The sequence below is a fragment of the Ruditapes philippinarum genome, unplaced genomic scaffold (assembly GCF_026571515.1).
Source record: "Ruditapes philippinarum isolate M1 unplaced genomic scaffold, ASM2657151v2 ctg4225_1_1_1_1, whole genome shotgun sequence".
Classification (NCBI taxonomy): Eukaryota; Metazoa; Mollusca; class Bivalvia; order Venerida; family Veneridae; genus Ruditapes; species Ruditapes philippinarum.
Window position 1 is genome coordinate 31,083 of NW_026865472.1, and position 14,986 is coordinate 46,068.

Here is a 14,986-nt window from a genome sequence, read left to right on the forward strand (position 1 = left end):
GTATTTGTATTACATTTAGTGATTCTATACCAAGATTCCAGGCTTGTATGTAATCAAGTAGTTTGATCTTTTATAAATAAGAAAACAATACGTTACTAAGAATTGATTATATTTAACAATTTATTCATAACTATTATTTGATATTACTGACAAATTGTGCTATTTGTAAAATAACAGAACATTTCGTTCTCAGAATCATTCGAACATTATGCAATTCGCACTAATAGTCAAATGATCATAATCTCGACGCAACGATGATATTTATTTTACCTTTGTCTTCGTCTTGAATTTATTTTAAGTATACCAATCATTTAAATTTTACTCGTTATCCAATTTATTTTGCTTCGACCAGACCTTTCAATCTTTGTTTCAACAGACAAATATGGCATTACTTTATGAATTTATGCATTAGGTTCTACATTTTTACAAAAATATGCAACATAATTAGTAAACAACGAGCACATACCAAGAAAATGGAGAAAAAAATTGATTTATTATATAGTGCTTCGGATATTCAACTGTAAAAGAGAACGATTTTCAAGATTACATGTGACTGTTCACATCATTTGGCGGCGTCTTTGATGTGCAGCTTCAACATTTAACTTGTTTCAACTTGTTTCCTTTTCATCTCAATTTCTACTTTATAATTTAATTGATTGAATTCGGTTACCTCGACCTTGTTTCAAATGAATAAAACTCTCAATGTGGAAAGGTTTTAAAAGGACACATTTGCCAGTAGCATTTTTAAAATAGTGAAAACAGAAATATGTTATTTGGATGAAAGATTGTTTGAAAAAAAATATAATAAAAAAATATTAAAAGGGGCCAAATTGATTATAAATAATATAGATAACGAATTATATGATGAAGAAAAGTATTAAAGATGGGTTTAACAATTTCTTTTCAGCTTTTCTCGTTTAAAATATCTGATCATGTATCTTACATTTACTAACACCATCTATGTATAGTACTTCGTGTTTTGTTTTCAAGTATAAAAGCAACCACCCTCATGACCCCCCCCCCCCCCCTCAAGAAAAAAAATAAGAATAAAAAAGGATCGACAGAATTATTTTGTTGATATTACATACCTTCAATTATGGGCTAAATCAGCTAACTAATTTTGTCATAATAATATACATTATTTTACAAAATAGATTTTAAAAACCAATTTTAGAATCCGTGTATTAGAATCCGTTGTAGAAATAAAATACAAGGACAAGAAATTACACATACAGCAAACAAACATAAAACAACAATGTAAGCTCTGATTAAAACTGAATTGCGTTATACACGAAACTCTATTGCAACGAAAGAGCACATTGTTCAATCTGAAACATATCTTGAATTTATTTATATTCTTTCTTAAAACACAGTTGTCCAATAATTACGAAAACAAATCTTTGGCATTTTAGTTTCTAATCGCTTTTTTTCTATTCACCCCAACCATTCCTGACTTTTCAATGACTTGATTCTCCCTTGATTCGTGTTTTCCCAATAAAGGCTTCAATTTTACATCAACTGAATCTTTAAATCGCAACTCGGAACGGGTATTATCATATCTTTTGAACTGCGCACCACCGTGCCCAGCTGTGTCTTTGCTGTACCAGAACTTCCCACATTTGGATTGAGCATACGTATTACCTCTATACCTCTTAATACATGGAGCCTCATTCCTTAACCTTGTCCACACCGCATTTACGTCTGCCAAAAATAACAAGCAAATGACCGTTTTAATTGCTTTTAACGATCATTTGTTTATATCATGCAAAAAAACAATGTCATTAAATGAACCGTTAAACAAAACATAATTATGCTTCATTTTGTTTAAAATCATAACATTTATATTAATGAATAAATAAATTAATTGATTCTAGTAGAATAAATCTCTGTGATGTTCTTCTTTAAAATATGATAAACAAGATCAACAAGGAAAGGCGGCGTGCAATGAACACAACCCCTACACGACCAGCTTCAAGGACCAGCCCAGCTTCAAGGACCAGCGGCCAGAAGGACCCAAAACTAAAACTGGCTTGTCACTTTAATAATACATAAAAGTCTCATCACACTTATGTGTAGATATCATTATAATTGTGACGCAAACAAACATAAAATTTGTTTTACCTTCGTCGTCATCGCTGCTATCTCCTCCGCCACGGGTACCACCGCCACCTGATCCACTACCAGTTTTTCCAGCCACATCTTTAACCCTTGATCTAGAAGCTAAGGGACGTTCCAAAGAAAGAGATTTTACTGACTTTTGCAAGAGATACTCATCAAAACTGTTGTTTTCAAAATGTGACGAAGACAATTCTGGATTAAGTTTTGAAGCTATCTGGAAATGTTCCTTGGCCTCGAGTAGGTTACCTTGCTGGATGTTACATTCACATAATTGAATATGCGACACAGTGTGGGTTTCACAAGACTCCACCGCATCTGAAAAGTATGACTTTGCAGCCTCTATTTCTCCCTTTTTCAGTCGATATTTTCCAATTTGATAATCAATCCAGCATATACCTGGATCCTTCGTCTCATGATTTTTGGTTGCAAGAGATAGCGAAGTTTCCCAGCAGTGTGTGGCGTTTTCTTCTTCCCTTTTGAAGGAATGATAATTACCAAGTTGTTCCCAAGCCCTCCATTCATTTTTAAACCTGTCAACTGTTCTTCTCGTATAACATCCAAATTGTTCTAAGTTACGTGTAGATAATAACACAAATTCACCTTCAGCAACATCTCGTTTAACACCACTGCTGACAGAGATTGCATGTTGTAAGTCATACAGAGCCAACTGTCGATTACCAACAATGCTGTGAGCCTTAGATCGCCAAATCAGTGAATTATAGTCGTGTGGAAATTTCCTGAGGTGTTCAGTAAATTGAACTATTGATCCTGCCTTGTTACAACTGTTGAAAGTTGCAGCACCGGCTGCAAAAGACATCTTTACATTTACACGAGCTGAATGACACTGAACTGTGCCTTCTCAATTCAATCAAACATATGATCTCATATGTTATATTTAAACTCATTATCGCTTATCAGCTTGATAAAAAGTACTAGATTATGACTGGAATATTCTAAACTGTGAACATCATAATCAATATCATATCAACTTACAATTTTTTGGTGACTATAAACGTTATTATGTAATCTATTTGCGTTAAATGTAAGATACTAATGTTACTGTGTGAACAAAGAAAATGAACCTGACAACTTGAACCAGCCTATTTTTTGAAATGCAGTGTTTTACATTGTGAAGCATTTAGGAAAAGAAATGAACTAAAGTTTATCGCTTGTTTGTATAATTATATTGATCCATTAACCACAATGATTGAAGTCGTTTGGGAGTTTTTTCCGTAAGATTAATTGTAAACATATAAAACAAAAGTTGATGATGGCCGTTATATCACTTACCTGACTAAAAGGACTAAAAGCGACACGAAAAAAATGATAACTTTGAATGAAATGCATCTGAAATTGTGGATGATAAAGTAATAGAAGTCAGTGCTTGCTAGGGAAAATAGGTTGGTTTGCATGGAAATCAGTGGTTGCTAAAAGAAATCACTGGTGTTAAGGTCAACCAATGCTTGATAATGAAATCGCTTGATGTGTACGGAAGTGATTGGTTGTTAAGAGTTGTAAATGGTTGTTATGTTACTAAGAAGTTCACAAGACCAGAAAAGAAGTTTCAGAAATGCACATTAAAAATCTCCTTGCCTGAAGGTACAGGTTCCAGATATTTGGTACATAATATTGTCTATAGGTCTTCTACAAAAGTTGTTCAAATTTTACTCGGCCCGATCCCCGGAAATGGTTGTTTTTCCTTTCCAAGGTGAAACCAGATATTTTCAAAGTTTGAAAAATAAAAAAAAAAAAAAAAAAAAAAAAAAATACTATACGATAAAAGCATTTAATATTTACAAAATATTATTTTTAAGAAATTTAGGGGAACCTTTAAAAGATGCCCCTCATTGTAGTAAATGTTAGGTATATTTTGAGAAAGCTCTTTTCATATGTAAATGGTCAAAAATGTTTTTTAAAGTGGGCGGGGTAGGATAATTTTTTTTATTTATATTCAAAAAATTTTGTTCAGAAACAACTATATTGCTCGTGTAATTTGTAACCCGAATCTTATTATTTGTTTATTAACAATGAGCAATGAGAAACATTTTTCATAATGATGAAATTGTATATTTATTAAAAGTTTCCACATGTCTGAAAAAGAGCCCCTCTAATAGCAAAGTTTTAGTTCAGAAAAAATGTCATAACTCAAAAACATCACGGTAAATTTTAAATTTCGTATGCATGTGACATTTAAGGCATTTAACTGTCATATGTTGTCAATATTACAGCTCCTTATAGAAACCATTAGGGTTTATATGTTCTACCTTAAACGCAATTAGTTATTTTGAAAAGCCTGTGATCATTTCTTTTATAAGGTTTTCAATGTGGCCATACCACAAGACTTTTCGGGTGCGGAGCACGCCGATTTTTCACCAGATTCAGGACAGTTTTTTTATTTATAACTTATTTATTACTCAACCGAATTTGATCAATTAAGGCGCAGAGTACACGTAATTATATCAGCTTTCCACGGTATATCAAAATTCTGATAACCCCTGAATGGTTCTTGAGAACATTCGAGTACAGTTTTCTTCTCATAGCCTGGGCCGAGTGGAACGGTACACACTCATTTGTCATAAGAAGCGATTTCTAGCAAGTCATATGTTTTTGTCACTATTTCATAGAAAAATACATGATAAATCTTATATATTTCCTATGTCCAATGTATCGAGTGAATGCAGTAATGTTTTAGCACATTTTCATAAAGTTATGTTTAAATGGTACGGAGCACATGTTATTTCAGAAGATACAATACACACACAAATTTTGTCTTTGAAATAATTCTAAAATAAAATATATGAAAAATTTAATTTAAAATATAATGTGAGTGATTTTTCTTTTTCATAGTTATATATTTTATTTATTTAAACATGAACCCTGGGACCTTTGTCTCTTTAACAATAAATTGAATAATAACACATAGGCACATTGGTAATATTATTGTGCCATTTTTTGTTTTAAAAGATGATAAAAGAATGAAATAAACATGCTTGTACTTATGGAATTTATTACAATCATAACATAGCCAAAGCCGTAACTATAAAGTTGTGAATAATGATGCTTTACACATTCAACCAACATCGACTGTTAAAAACCATGTCCTAACTGCACTTCATTAAGTAAAAATGTACGTCGTTATTTTCATTCCGTTTTTCGCTTCTTAAAGAAAGACCGAAAATTATAATTTTCAGAACTAATCAAATTATGGGCCGGACGTTTCTTTAGTTTATAACATTCTTATTTTATAGCAATGAAGAGCTTAAAGTCATGGTTTAACCTTAATTATATGGTTTCAGATGTTAATATTTTATAAAAAAATGTCAAAATATATTTTTCAATAAGTTTTCATACCAGTTTTGACCATTCACCTAGACAGCTTTTCAGAACTAATAACCATTAATAACCAATATCACCGCTAGTGACTGACTCAAATCCCATCAGCGGTGAATCACAATGGATCATAAGACTATACGTGGATAAACAATTTTCAGTGTGAAAAAGCAACATCAGGATAACAAAACAACTAATCCGATGATATTTCTACTGAGCTAAGCGCGGACATAAATGCTTATCAAAATGAAGTAAAACAAATGAAGAACATTTACTTTTGGCAACCTTATACCTCCATTGAAAAAAAAAAGTTTATAAACGGATACCTACATCACCTAAGCGAACTTATTGTCTATTTTTTCTTTCTTTCAAAAATGATTTTTTTCGTCTTTGTTTCCTCTACATAAGCAAGACAAAAATGCGTAAATGATGACGTCATCAGTTGTGTTACATAACGATTTTTGGAAAATATTTCAATTATTTTTTTAATCCACAAAGTTAAAAAAAGTCGGCAAATTTAAATCCGCTTGTAGTAATCAGTAATATTGTCGCAAGGAAACATGAATCGTTCCAGCAAAGCAGAGCTTCAGACAAAAGTACCTTATTTAATGGTTTTCCTGAAAGCCGCAGCGTGTTTTGTTTCAATAAAAAATAGAAAATAAAAGGATCATAAACACATTTTTACGTTTTTAAGAAAAGCACAGCATTTAAATATTTTTCATCATTATTGCTACTATTTAATTTTACTGGTACTTTTTTGCCTGCAAAATGTTGATCGGTTAAAAACAAAATTAATCACTATATCCTATTGTAGTTTAAATACAATTTGCTATCGTAACGCTATATTTTATTTGTTAGTTTTGTAAAACTATTAGTCTAAGACATAAAAAGACTATTAAAATATTTTGCAAGCCCTATATTTTTGGTAACTATTATAATACTGGCCACTTCGAATTAGAAGATTGCGAGATCAAGTCTCGTCGCGGTCATCTTGTTTTGTTCACTTTTATGCTAATGAGAACATTTTTCAACGTTTTTCTTTGTTGACTGAATCTTTAAATTAAAGATGATTATCATAGGGCTTTTAATTAACAATCTTATAACGAATACTGTTTTGTTAACATGATATGCACATTGCATTGAATCAGTTATCGCCTGTTCTGTTATTGCCAACTATCCCACCCTAAATGTGTGTAAAAGAATACATTGTTATACAACGTAATAAAATATATCGACGAGGATGGGATTCGAACCCACGCGGGCAGAGCCCAATGGATTAGCAGTCCATCGCCTTAACCACTCGGCCACCTCGTCGCATAATACTGGGTTTGTTACGCTGATGTATATCAACACGGTAAGGGACGATTTACGCGTGTTTTGAGTAAAAGCAAAATAGAAAAATAAATTACAAGAGATAAAAATGTCGATTTCTGAACTCATATCACTAATTGATCAGATCTTGACTATGTATTTTCCTTGACCTTGATATATATGACAGATATAAAATATGTACAAGTTTAAAAAAAAAAACTTAATTACTTATTTCATTTTTTTAAAAAGTTGCCGTTGCTCACATGAGAATAAGTTTCCAAAGTACGAAAATAAAGTTTCTTTATCGGTTTAATACAAATTAATTTATAAAAATATCTGTCATATGTTGCAGTTCATACTCGGCATTAAAAGAAACTAACGGAAACACCGGCCTGATATGAAATAATAAAAATTCGGAATTGGGTGTTTTCTCGAACCTCAGCTACCAATTTTACTAGGACAGACAATCAATTGACTTCTAAAGGTGCATAAAATGCACATGCAAAGTTTACTTGGTATGTTTTTGAGTGTACTGGCAAAGGCGAGTTATGTGGTTATACGGTACTGATAATAATAATAATAATAATACTGATAATATTAATAATGATAAATGTAAATGATAATGATAATAATAATGATAATAATAATAATGTTAATGATAATGTTATAACATTGCTTTGGATGTCTATGTGATGGCATGGCATGGTTAACCAATTACAACAATATCGGATACCATTTTTATAATATGCAGTACACAGTGGCAATTTTCCACATTCGCCAAGAACCATGCATGTATTAGTACGAGGTGTTATCAAAAAATTCTCGGCCCGATATGCTTCTTGCATTTATACACGATACGTCGATACCGATATCTTGATGAAGATCAGCAAGGAAAGGCGGTGTTTAATGAAGATTACTGATTTTGTCGGTACATTTGAGTGCGATCACTATTTTCCATTATAGTTGACATATGCTAGACAATAACTTTATAATTAAACTTAATTTTATTCGTTAGTTTTGTAAGACCATTATAATTATATAAAAAGACAATTGTCAAAGGGATATGAATATTATAAACCTTTATCTTTGGTAACTATTGTATGATCGGCCGCGTGGCCTAATGGATAAGGCGTCTGACTTCGAATCAGAAGATTGCGAGTTCGAGTCTCGTCGCGGTCATCTATCTTTATTCCCCTTTTTGCCAATGAAAACATATTTCAATGTTTTATAAATAACACATGGGTTTGTGGGTAATAGTAAAAATATCACTCTGAGGAAAATACTGTATTAACAGGATGCTATTTTTACTGTTACAAACGCATGTTTTATTTATTTTATGAGCCCGAAAAAGAACTGTGATGATTTTTTATGGTGATTTGATTTGATTTTCTTTAGAAAATAGACAATGTGAGTGGAATTTATACCGTTAAACAACTGTAACCTGTAACAAAACGAATTTTTATAGTCATGTGGTACACTTGCATTAACAGTATAACTAACTCCCAGCGGCCTATGGGAAATAAACATTACATAAAAAGTGAGGGGTAATTACAATCTTTGTTGACTGATTCTTTGAAACATGATTTGCATAAAACTTGAATTAACGATATTTTAACAGTAAATTTCATATGCGTATTACATTGTAGCAGTCACCACCTACTATGTTATTGTTCATCTGTATCCTTATGTTAAAACATAGACATTGTTGTCCTACGTAATAAAAAGATATCGACGAGGATGGATTCGAACCCACGCGGGCAGAGCCCAATGGATTAGCAGTCCATCGCCTTAACCACTCGGCCACCTCGTCGCGTTACTATTTGTTTGTACGTTGAAATAAGCTTTATAAACGCGGTATGGGTCTTGATGAAGAAAATTACCAGAGGTAAAAAGGTCGAATTCTGAACTCATTTATCGCTTATTGACCAGGTGTTGACTTTGAATTTTCCTTGACCTTGATATATATTACACAATGGTAATGCTTAGATATGAAATATGTACATGTTTAAAAACTAATTAATTATTTATTATTATTCTTTTAAAGATCGCCGTTGCTCACGGGAAATTAGTTTCCAAAAGTACCAAAAACAGTAGTCTGCTATGCAAGAATGAAAATTCAGGATCGGCTGTTTTCTTAAACCTCAAATTCCATTTTTAGTAGGACATACAAACAATTGACTCCAAAAAGGTGCATGAAATAAAGACGAAAGTTTATTTTGTATACTATTTGAGTGTACGGGGTATAGCGTGTAATGTGAATATGTTTTGAGACAGTTTCTGGTATTTATTCAAACTACTGCTGATTTATCAAAATAAAGTCTCAGATGAGTTACTTGATGAAAATGTAATTACTGCATAACATTTGTCTACTCAATTATATATAACAAATCTGATGTTAAAATACATTGTTAAGTGCAATACTGGAATATATTGGACTATTACACAGCTGTCAAATCTATATTGGACGTGACGCTAGCTTGTTTGTTTGTTTGTTTGGATTTTTACGGCACGTCAACACATAACTGGCCATATCGTGCCGAATGCTATAATAGGCTTAAAATGTTATGTAAAACTATGTAAATGACAATAGAAATGAGCCAATTAGATCCTAGAATACAAGTTTATCTCTTTCAAATAATCAATTATGGTTTTTGATGGAATTGTATTAAAAAGTTCTTTGAGTGAATTTACAGAATAAAAATCTATTACGGGCCTGTGAAAATCATGACATTCAAGAAGAAAATGCTTGACCGTAAAATTTTCAGTACAACCTACACAGAAAGGGCATTGTCATTTGTAAGGAGATAAGAGTGGGTAATTTTAGTGTGTCCAATTCGGCATCGAAGAAGAACTGTTGATCACGGCGGTTTGACAGAGATAGAGATGGTGACACATCAAGAGATGGGTTATATCGTGAAGTTTATTAAAAACGGCATTGTCCCAATTTGCTTTCCATTCAGATGATACGATACGAGGTTTTTTGAGAAAGTTTAGGGATGATGTGGTTTATGCGTAAAGGCGAGTGCTACTGTGGGCAGTTGGGCGCGTTGGTCCTGTACGATGACTTGGGGAGAGGTGCCGAGAGTATAATTTACATTGGTTTGTTTTAGTGGATGAGTCATGAGAAATCGTAAAGATAGTGTTGCGGTGTTAGCCGGATGAATTGTCGAGGGGATTTGTGTTATGTGAGAGTGGGGATATTAAAAGCGAGGAGGAAGGAGTCGAGGAAGGAATATGGCACGAGGAAGTGTTATCGGTGGGTTGTGCGGGGGTGGCGTAGTGTGTTGTGAGGCAGGGAGGTGCTGAAAGTCGGAGGTGGTGAGCGTGTGGTGCGGTGCGAGGCGAGGGTGAAGAGGAGATTGGAGTGGCGATGTATGGGCTGTGGGGGTGAAGCCTGGGCATACGTATGAGTGTGTGAGAAAGTGGGTGATTGTGTCGAGAGAGCAGGAGGCGCGCGGCGAGCCTTATGTGTGGCACGTTGCGTTTGAAGCGCGGGTCGGGGGCTAGTAAGGGATTATGTAGGTAGAAGATCTTGCATGTTCTTCGTGTAATTGTAGAAATCGTTCTCTGTTGAAGTGGATGTCAGTGTGAGAGTGTTGGGATGGAGGTTTTGAGTAGTTGGTGAAAGGTTGATGATTTGATTGTCGGGAGGATTAGTGAGGAGTGGCCGAGGGGTGGGTGGGGAACAGTGCGGTGGGCGTGCGTGGCTGTTGTGGGAGGATAGCTTTCTGATGTAGATTTTAAGTTTATTCGTAGAAGTGCGTCTTGTGTAAATGGAAGGCGCTGAAAGGGGTTTATGGGTGTCCTTTGTTGGGTGTAGACGAGAGAGGTTGTTTCGAGTGGTAGTACTGTGGTGTTGAAATGGAGAGTAGGTGTGTGTGAGGTGTGTGAGTTTGTGGTTGTGGATGGGTGAGTGGGTTGGAGAGAGGTGCTATGTGTGTGGGGCGTGGGGTAGTTGTAGGGAGTGGGTAGTGAGTGGCGGTTGTGGTGCGGACTGAGGAGTGTGGAGAGCGGATGGGTTGGCGGCGGCGGCGGCGTGTGCGCGGCAGTGAGTGAGACGTGTGTGCTGGAGGCGAGGTGGAGATGGTGCGGAAAAGGACGCGTAGCGCGTGGGAGAGGCGTGAGAGAGCGGTGGAGAGACGCGCGTGCGGGTATGGTTGATGTTCTAGAATTTGAAGATAGTGAGGGTTTGCGTGTGGCGAGACAGTATGGGACGTGCGAGAGCGATAATCTAATGTGTTGTGATGTGCGTGAGTGGAGAGTGAGCTGTCGTGGGGGTGATGAGTTCAGTGTAAGTGTGGTGAAGAAGTGGTGTGATGCCGCGCTGGAGTGGTGGTGTGTGGTGAGCGGTGTGAGGGTGAGAAGCGTTAAAGTGTGGAGAGAGAGGATGGTGTTAGAGGGCTTGTGTAGGGCGATGTTTTGTTTTCAAGATTGTTTAATTTGTGTATGAAATGAGAAGTTTTGTGGGGTGTGTGGAGTTGCAGAAGGTGATGAGATGTCGCTGAGAAGAGAGAGCGTGTGAGTGCGGTTGGTGCAGAGAGCGTGACGTGTGAGTGTGGTCGAGTGAACGCAGAGTAGGTTCGATTGGTTTGGTGTGGGTGCGTGGCTGAGGGTCGGACGATGAGAGGATGTGTGAGAGACGAGTTGTGAGTGGTGTGTGTGTTGTGAGGGCGGTGTGTTTGAGAAAGTTGTCAGAACGCATTTGTCTAGTTGTGGCCAGCTTGTTGAGGATGTTGATGTAGTGGGTGGGTTGAAGGTGTTGGTGTGCGTGTGTCTGATGGGGGGTTGTGCTCATGACGTTTGGTCGGTTTCTATACAGGTATATAATGGGTGAAGAGGATCGGGTGCTGAGGGGGGCGGGGTGTATGAGGTGGAGGAGGAGACGGGGAAGTCGGTGAGGTTGCGGGCTGTGGTTGTGTGAGGTAGGGCGGGGGGGGGCTGAGGGGGGCGAATAGGTGTGGTGTAGTTGTGTGAGAGTGCCAGGAGGGAGTGATGTGGGCGGGGGGTGGGTGGGTGTGGTGGGAGAGCGGAGAGGCGAGGGGTGAGTGCGGGGTGTCGCTTGTAGGAACACCTTGGTTGTTGGCTGTTGGTGGGGTGCCGTGAGGAAACGTTGTAACCGAGATTCGTGTTGACGTGAGGGTGGCGGGGCGTGAGGGTCTCGTTGTAGGGGAGAGAATCGCAGGAGAGGATGAGAGAGAGAGAAGTGGGCGTGGCCGAGTTGAGTGGCGGGGGGAGGGAGTGAGCGCTTGTGTAGGTGCCGTGTAGGGCGGAGTGAGCCGTTTGTGCAAGTAGTTGGTCGTGAGACGCGTGTGCTCAATGTATGCAGAGAGAGAGGAGAGAGTGTGGGGTGTGTGACGCGAGCTGGTGTGTGTGTGTAGGGTGTTAGCAGGAATGGTTGGCGTCTGAGAGTGGTGGAGAGTGTCGAAGTGTGGCGTTGTAGCAGAGGGGATGGATCGGGTGTGGTAAGCGGTCGGCTTGTTTACGAAGAGGGACGGTGGACTGGGAGGGAGATTAGGTGTATGGGAATGTGCGAGGAGTGTGATGTGGTGGCGTAGGGGATAGTCGAAGACTGGATGAACGCGGGGATGTATTTAGTGCGATGTCGTCGGTCGAATGTGTGTGTGGCAGAGGTGCGAAGCGTGTGAGTGTGAAATGGGAGGCGTAGTGAAGTTGTGGTGATGTGTGCGGGGGTGTGAGAGTCTGTGTGTGCCAGTGGTGTGAGGTGGATAGAGGTGAGAGGTAACGAGAGGTGAGGCGCATGTTGTGCTCGAGGGGTGGGTTGTGGGGTGAAGGAGTGTCACCGGTGAGTGTACCCAGAGAGTGTTTGTGAAGAAGAAAGAGTCAGAAGAGTGAGGAGGTTGAGTGAGTGTGTGGTGGGGGGGTGGTGAGAATGTGTGTTGAAGAGGGGAGGGAGCGTGGTGTGATGTGAGAGATGTTGCGGTGCGCGGGTGCGCGTGGCGAGCGAGTGTGCTGTGGTGCGAGTGTGGTGGAGGTTGAGATGAGAGATGTGAGAGGGTCGATGCGAATATGAGAAGAGAGTGAGAGTGAGTGAGTGCTGTCGGTGGTTGGGTGTGTGAAGTGAGGAGAGAGGTGAATGAGTGTGCTGTGTCTGTGTGCGTGCGAGGTGGTGTGAGCTTTGATTTGGGGTGGTGCGCTGAGGCGGAAGAGTGCAGAGAGAGGAGATGAGCGAGGTGCAGGGGCGAGGTGTTGAGCGAGAGGTAGCGTTGGTGTGTGAAGATCGAGTTTTTAGGGTTGTGACATGTGATTAGCAGAATATCATATGATTGTTATTACATATACTTATACATTTTATTTGTTTGTTTTTTTAATAAGGATATTTGATACACTGTATATCTGAAAAACAATCATTAAAAGTACTAGAACTACTAATATATATATAAAACAGATTAAAAATCTAATGTTTTTTAAAGTTTTATAGTAACTGGCCGCGTGGCCTAATGGATAAGGCGTCTGACTTCGAATCAGAAGATTGCGAGTTCGAGTTTCGTCGCGGTCATCTTTTTTTGTTCACCTCTTTGCTAACGTGAAAATATTTGCTGACCGTCTTTCTCATTGCTTATACATGTAAAACAAGGATATGCAATATGCACATTAATATTAGGAACCCCAAACCCAGCTATTACCAACTATGCCGTTTGTGTTATAATTATTTTCTATATAATTATCTAAGAATCAGTAGTGTTCTTTCCACTTTCAAACGATTTACATTAAAAGTGCTTCGCTATGTTTTTGACCTGTGTAATAAAATATATCGACGAGGATGGGATTCGAACCCACGCGGGCAGAGCCCAATGGATTAGCAGTCCATCGCCTTAACCACTTCGCCACCTCGTCACATGACTGAGTAAAATTATGTAATATTCTCATATGTCTGGTGATTATGTCTGGTGATTTTATCACAATTCAAACAGAAGAAAAAACACAGAAAAAACAATAATTAAAACTGCCAATAAACAACTGTTGTTGATTTTTACATGTTTTGCCTGTTTTTTATTAACCTGTCAATTGCATACTGATAAGCGTTATAGCGCAATAGGATAAACTACTGTTCGTAAGCAGCGTAAAGCAGTTGGTACACAGTATGTAACCCATTCATAGAAAAGTGCCAGAGTGACGTCATTTTAACTTATTTAGTTCATGATGATTTATAGCACAAATGAAAACACTTTACAACCTAGCATGATAATTATATTTATTTAGTTTAACTTGTATTGTATCTATATAACAAATACAGATTTGAACAATATTCAAGTAAAAATGGTTATTAACTTTTATATCTTTTCTTTTCATTATTGATGTAGCAACATTTCGGTTCGAAAAAATAACTGCCTGAAACAAAAATTGCCAGCGGAAATATTCTGCACTTGAGAAAAAGCATTAGTGGTTTCCCTGATTTTGTCTCATAAAAAACGATTTTTATTTGTCTGACCGGCGCTTATCGGCTATTGCTATTTGACTTTTGTATTTTTTTCAATTTCGGAATGCTTTAGAAAATAACTTTCTCGGACAGAAAATATAGATTTATTTTCAGATTTATGTCGAAGGGTTTGATGAATATGTTACTTAACTTTAAAACTATCACCGTTTTTGGGCGAGTAATTATTTTCAGATTAAGCAAAATAATTGACACAATCAATGAGACTTAATATTATTATTTCAAAACTGCTCAATTATACGAAATTATATTTGATTTATATGTTTTTTGAACTATATAAAGGACATTACAGTACATGTGCTGGTCTTGAAATAAATGCTTATCAGTGTGAAAAATATAATGAATGAAACAATGTAAACAATCATTATTGTTTTTTGCCCGGATGTATTCTTTATCTGGCTTTTTAATTTGGTTTTTGTAACTTTTTATATCACAAAGATAAAATTTAGCACAGGCAGTAGTGAGCCAATTGACGGACACCATAATTCTTTACTTACGGCGAGGGAGGTCACCATTGTTTCGAATTCATTTAGCATCAAATTAACATTGATTTTTCAAATAATCTGATCAACCAAGTATATTGCATTTATGTACTTTGCTTATTATTTAAGCTAGCCATGATGTACTTTTCATTTTTACTAATGGAACGAACGAAAAACTTCGTACATATTCAAACATTGGAAAATAAATATGTCTATACCTATCTCTCCCAAAAACATTTTGCTAAATAAATCAGAAGTTGTTCATGTAAACCTATCTCATGTGTCAGTA

General features: G+C 37.0%; 1 protein-coding gene and 5 non-coding genes across 6 annotated transcripts; 2 read left to right on the top strand and 4 right to left on the bottom strand.

Annotated features, from left to right (window-relative positions):
* Nucleotides 1-1,070: 1,070 nt before the first annotated feature.
* LOC132729175 (uncharacterized) lies at nucleotides 1,071-2,974 on the bottom strand. Its single transcript, XM_060714920.1, has 2 exons — nucleotides 2,122-2,974; nucleotides 1,071-1,701 (listed from the first exon to the last, which is right to left on the bottom strand). Exons 1-2 carry the CDS (start codon nucleotides 2,933-2,935, stop codon nucleotides 1,409-1,411), a joined length of 1,107 nt encoding a protein of 368 aa, XP_060570903.1. The 5' UTR covers nucleotides 2,936-2,974; the 3' UTR covers nucleotides 1,071-1,408.
* A 3,706-nt stretch (nucleotides 2,975-6,680) lies between these two features.
* Trnas-gcu (transfer RNA serine (anticodon GCU)) lies at nucleotides 6,681-6,762 on the bottom strand. Its single transcript has one exon. It is a non-coding gene; the product is annotated as a tRNA-Ser (tRNA).
* A 1,103-nt stretch (nucleotides 6,763-7,865) lies between these two features.
* On the top strand, nucleotides 7,866-7,938 carry Trnar-ucg (transfer RNA arginine (anticodon UCG)). Its single transcript has one exon. It is a non-coding gene; the product is annotated as a tRNA-Arg (tRNA).
* Nucleotides 7,939-8,488: 550 nt separating this feature from the next.
* Trnas-gcu (transfer RNA serine (anticodon GCU)) lies at nucleotides 8,489-8,569 on the bottom strand. The gene has a single exon. It is a non-coding gene; the product is annotated as a tRNA-Ser (tRNA).
* A 4,634-nt stretch (nucleotides 8,570-13,203) lies between these two features.
* Trnar-ucg (transfer RNA arginine (anticodon UCG)) lies at nucleotides 13,204-13,276 on the top strand. The gene has a single exon. It is a non-coding gene; the product is annotated as a tRNA-Arg (tRNA).
* Nucleotides 13,277-13,532: 256 nt separating this feature from the next.
* Nucleotides 13,533-13,614, bottom strand: Trnas-gcu (transfer RNA serine (anticodon GCU)). Its single transcript has one exon. It is a non-coding gene; the product is annotated as a tRNA-Ser (tRNA).
* Between the last annotated feature and the right edge of the window lie 1,372 nt (nucleotides 13,615-14,986).

Coding starts and splice junctions, on each gene's coding strand:
- LOC132729175 (XM_060714920.1), bottom strand. CDS start 2,935: ATGTCTTTTGCAGCCGGTGCTGCAACTTTCAACAGTTGTAACAAGGCA. Junction 1,702..2,121: donor TAGCAGCGATGACGACGAAG/GTAAAACAAATT, acceptor TATTTTTGGCAG/ACGTAAATGCGGTGTGGACA.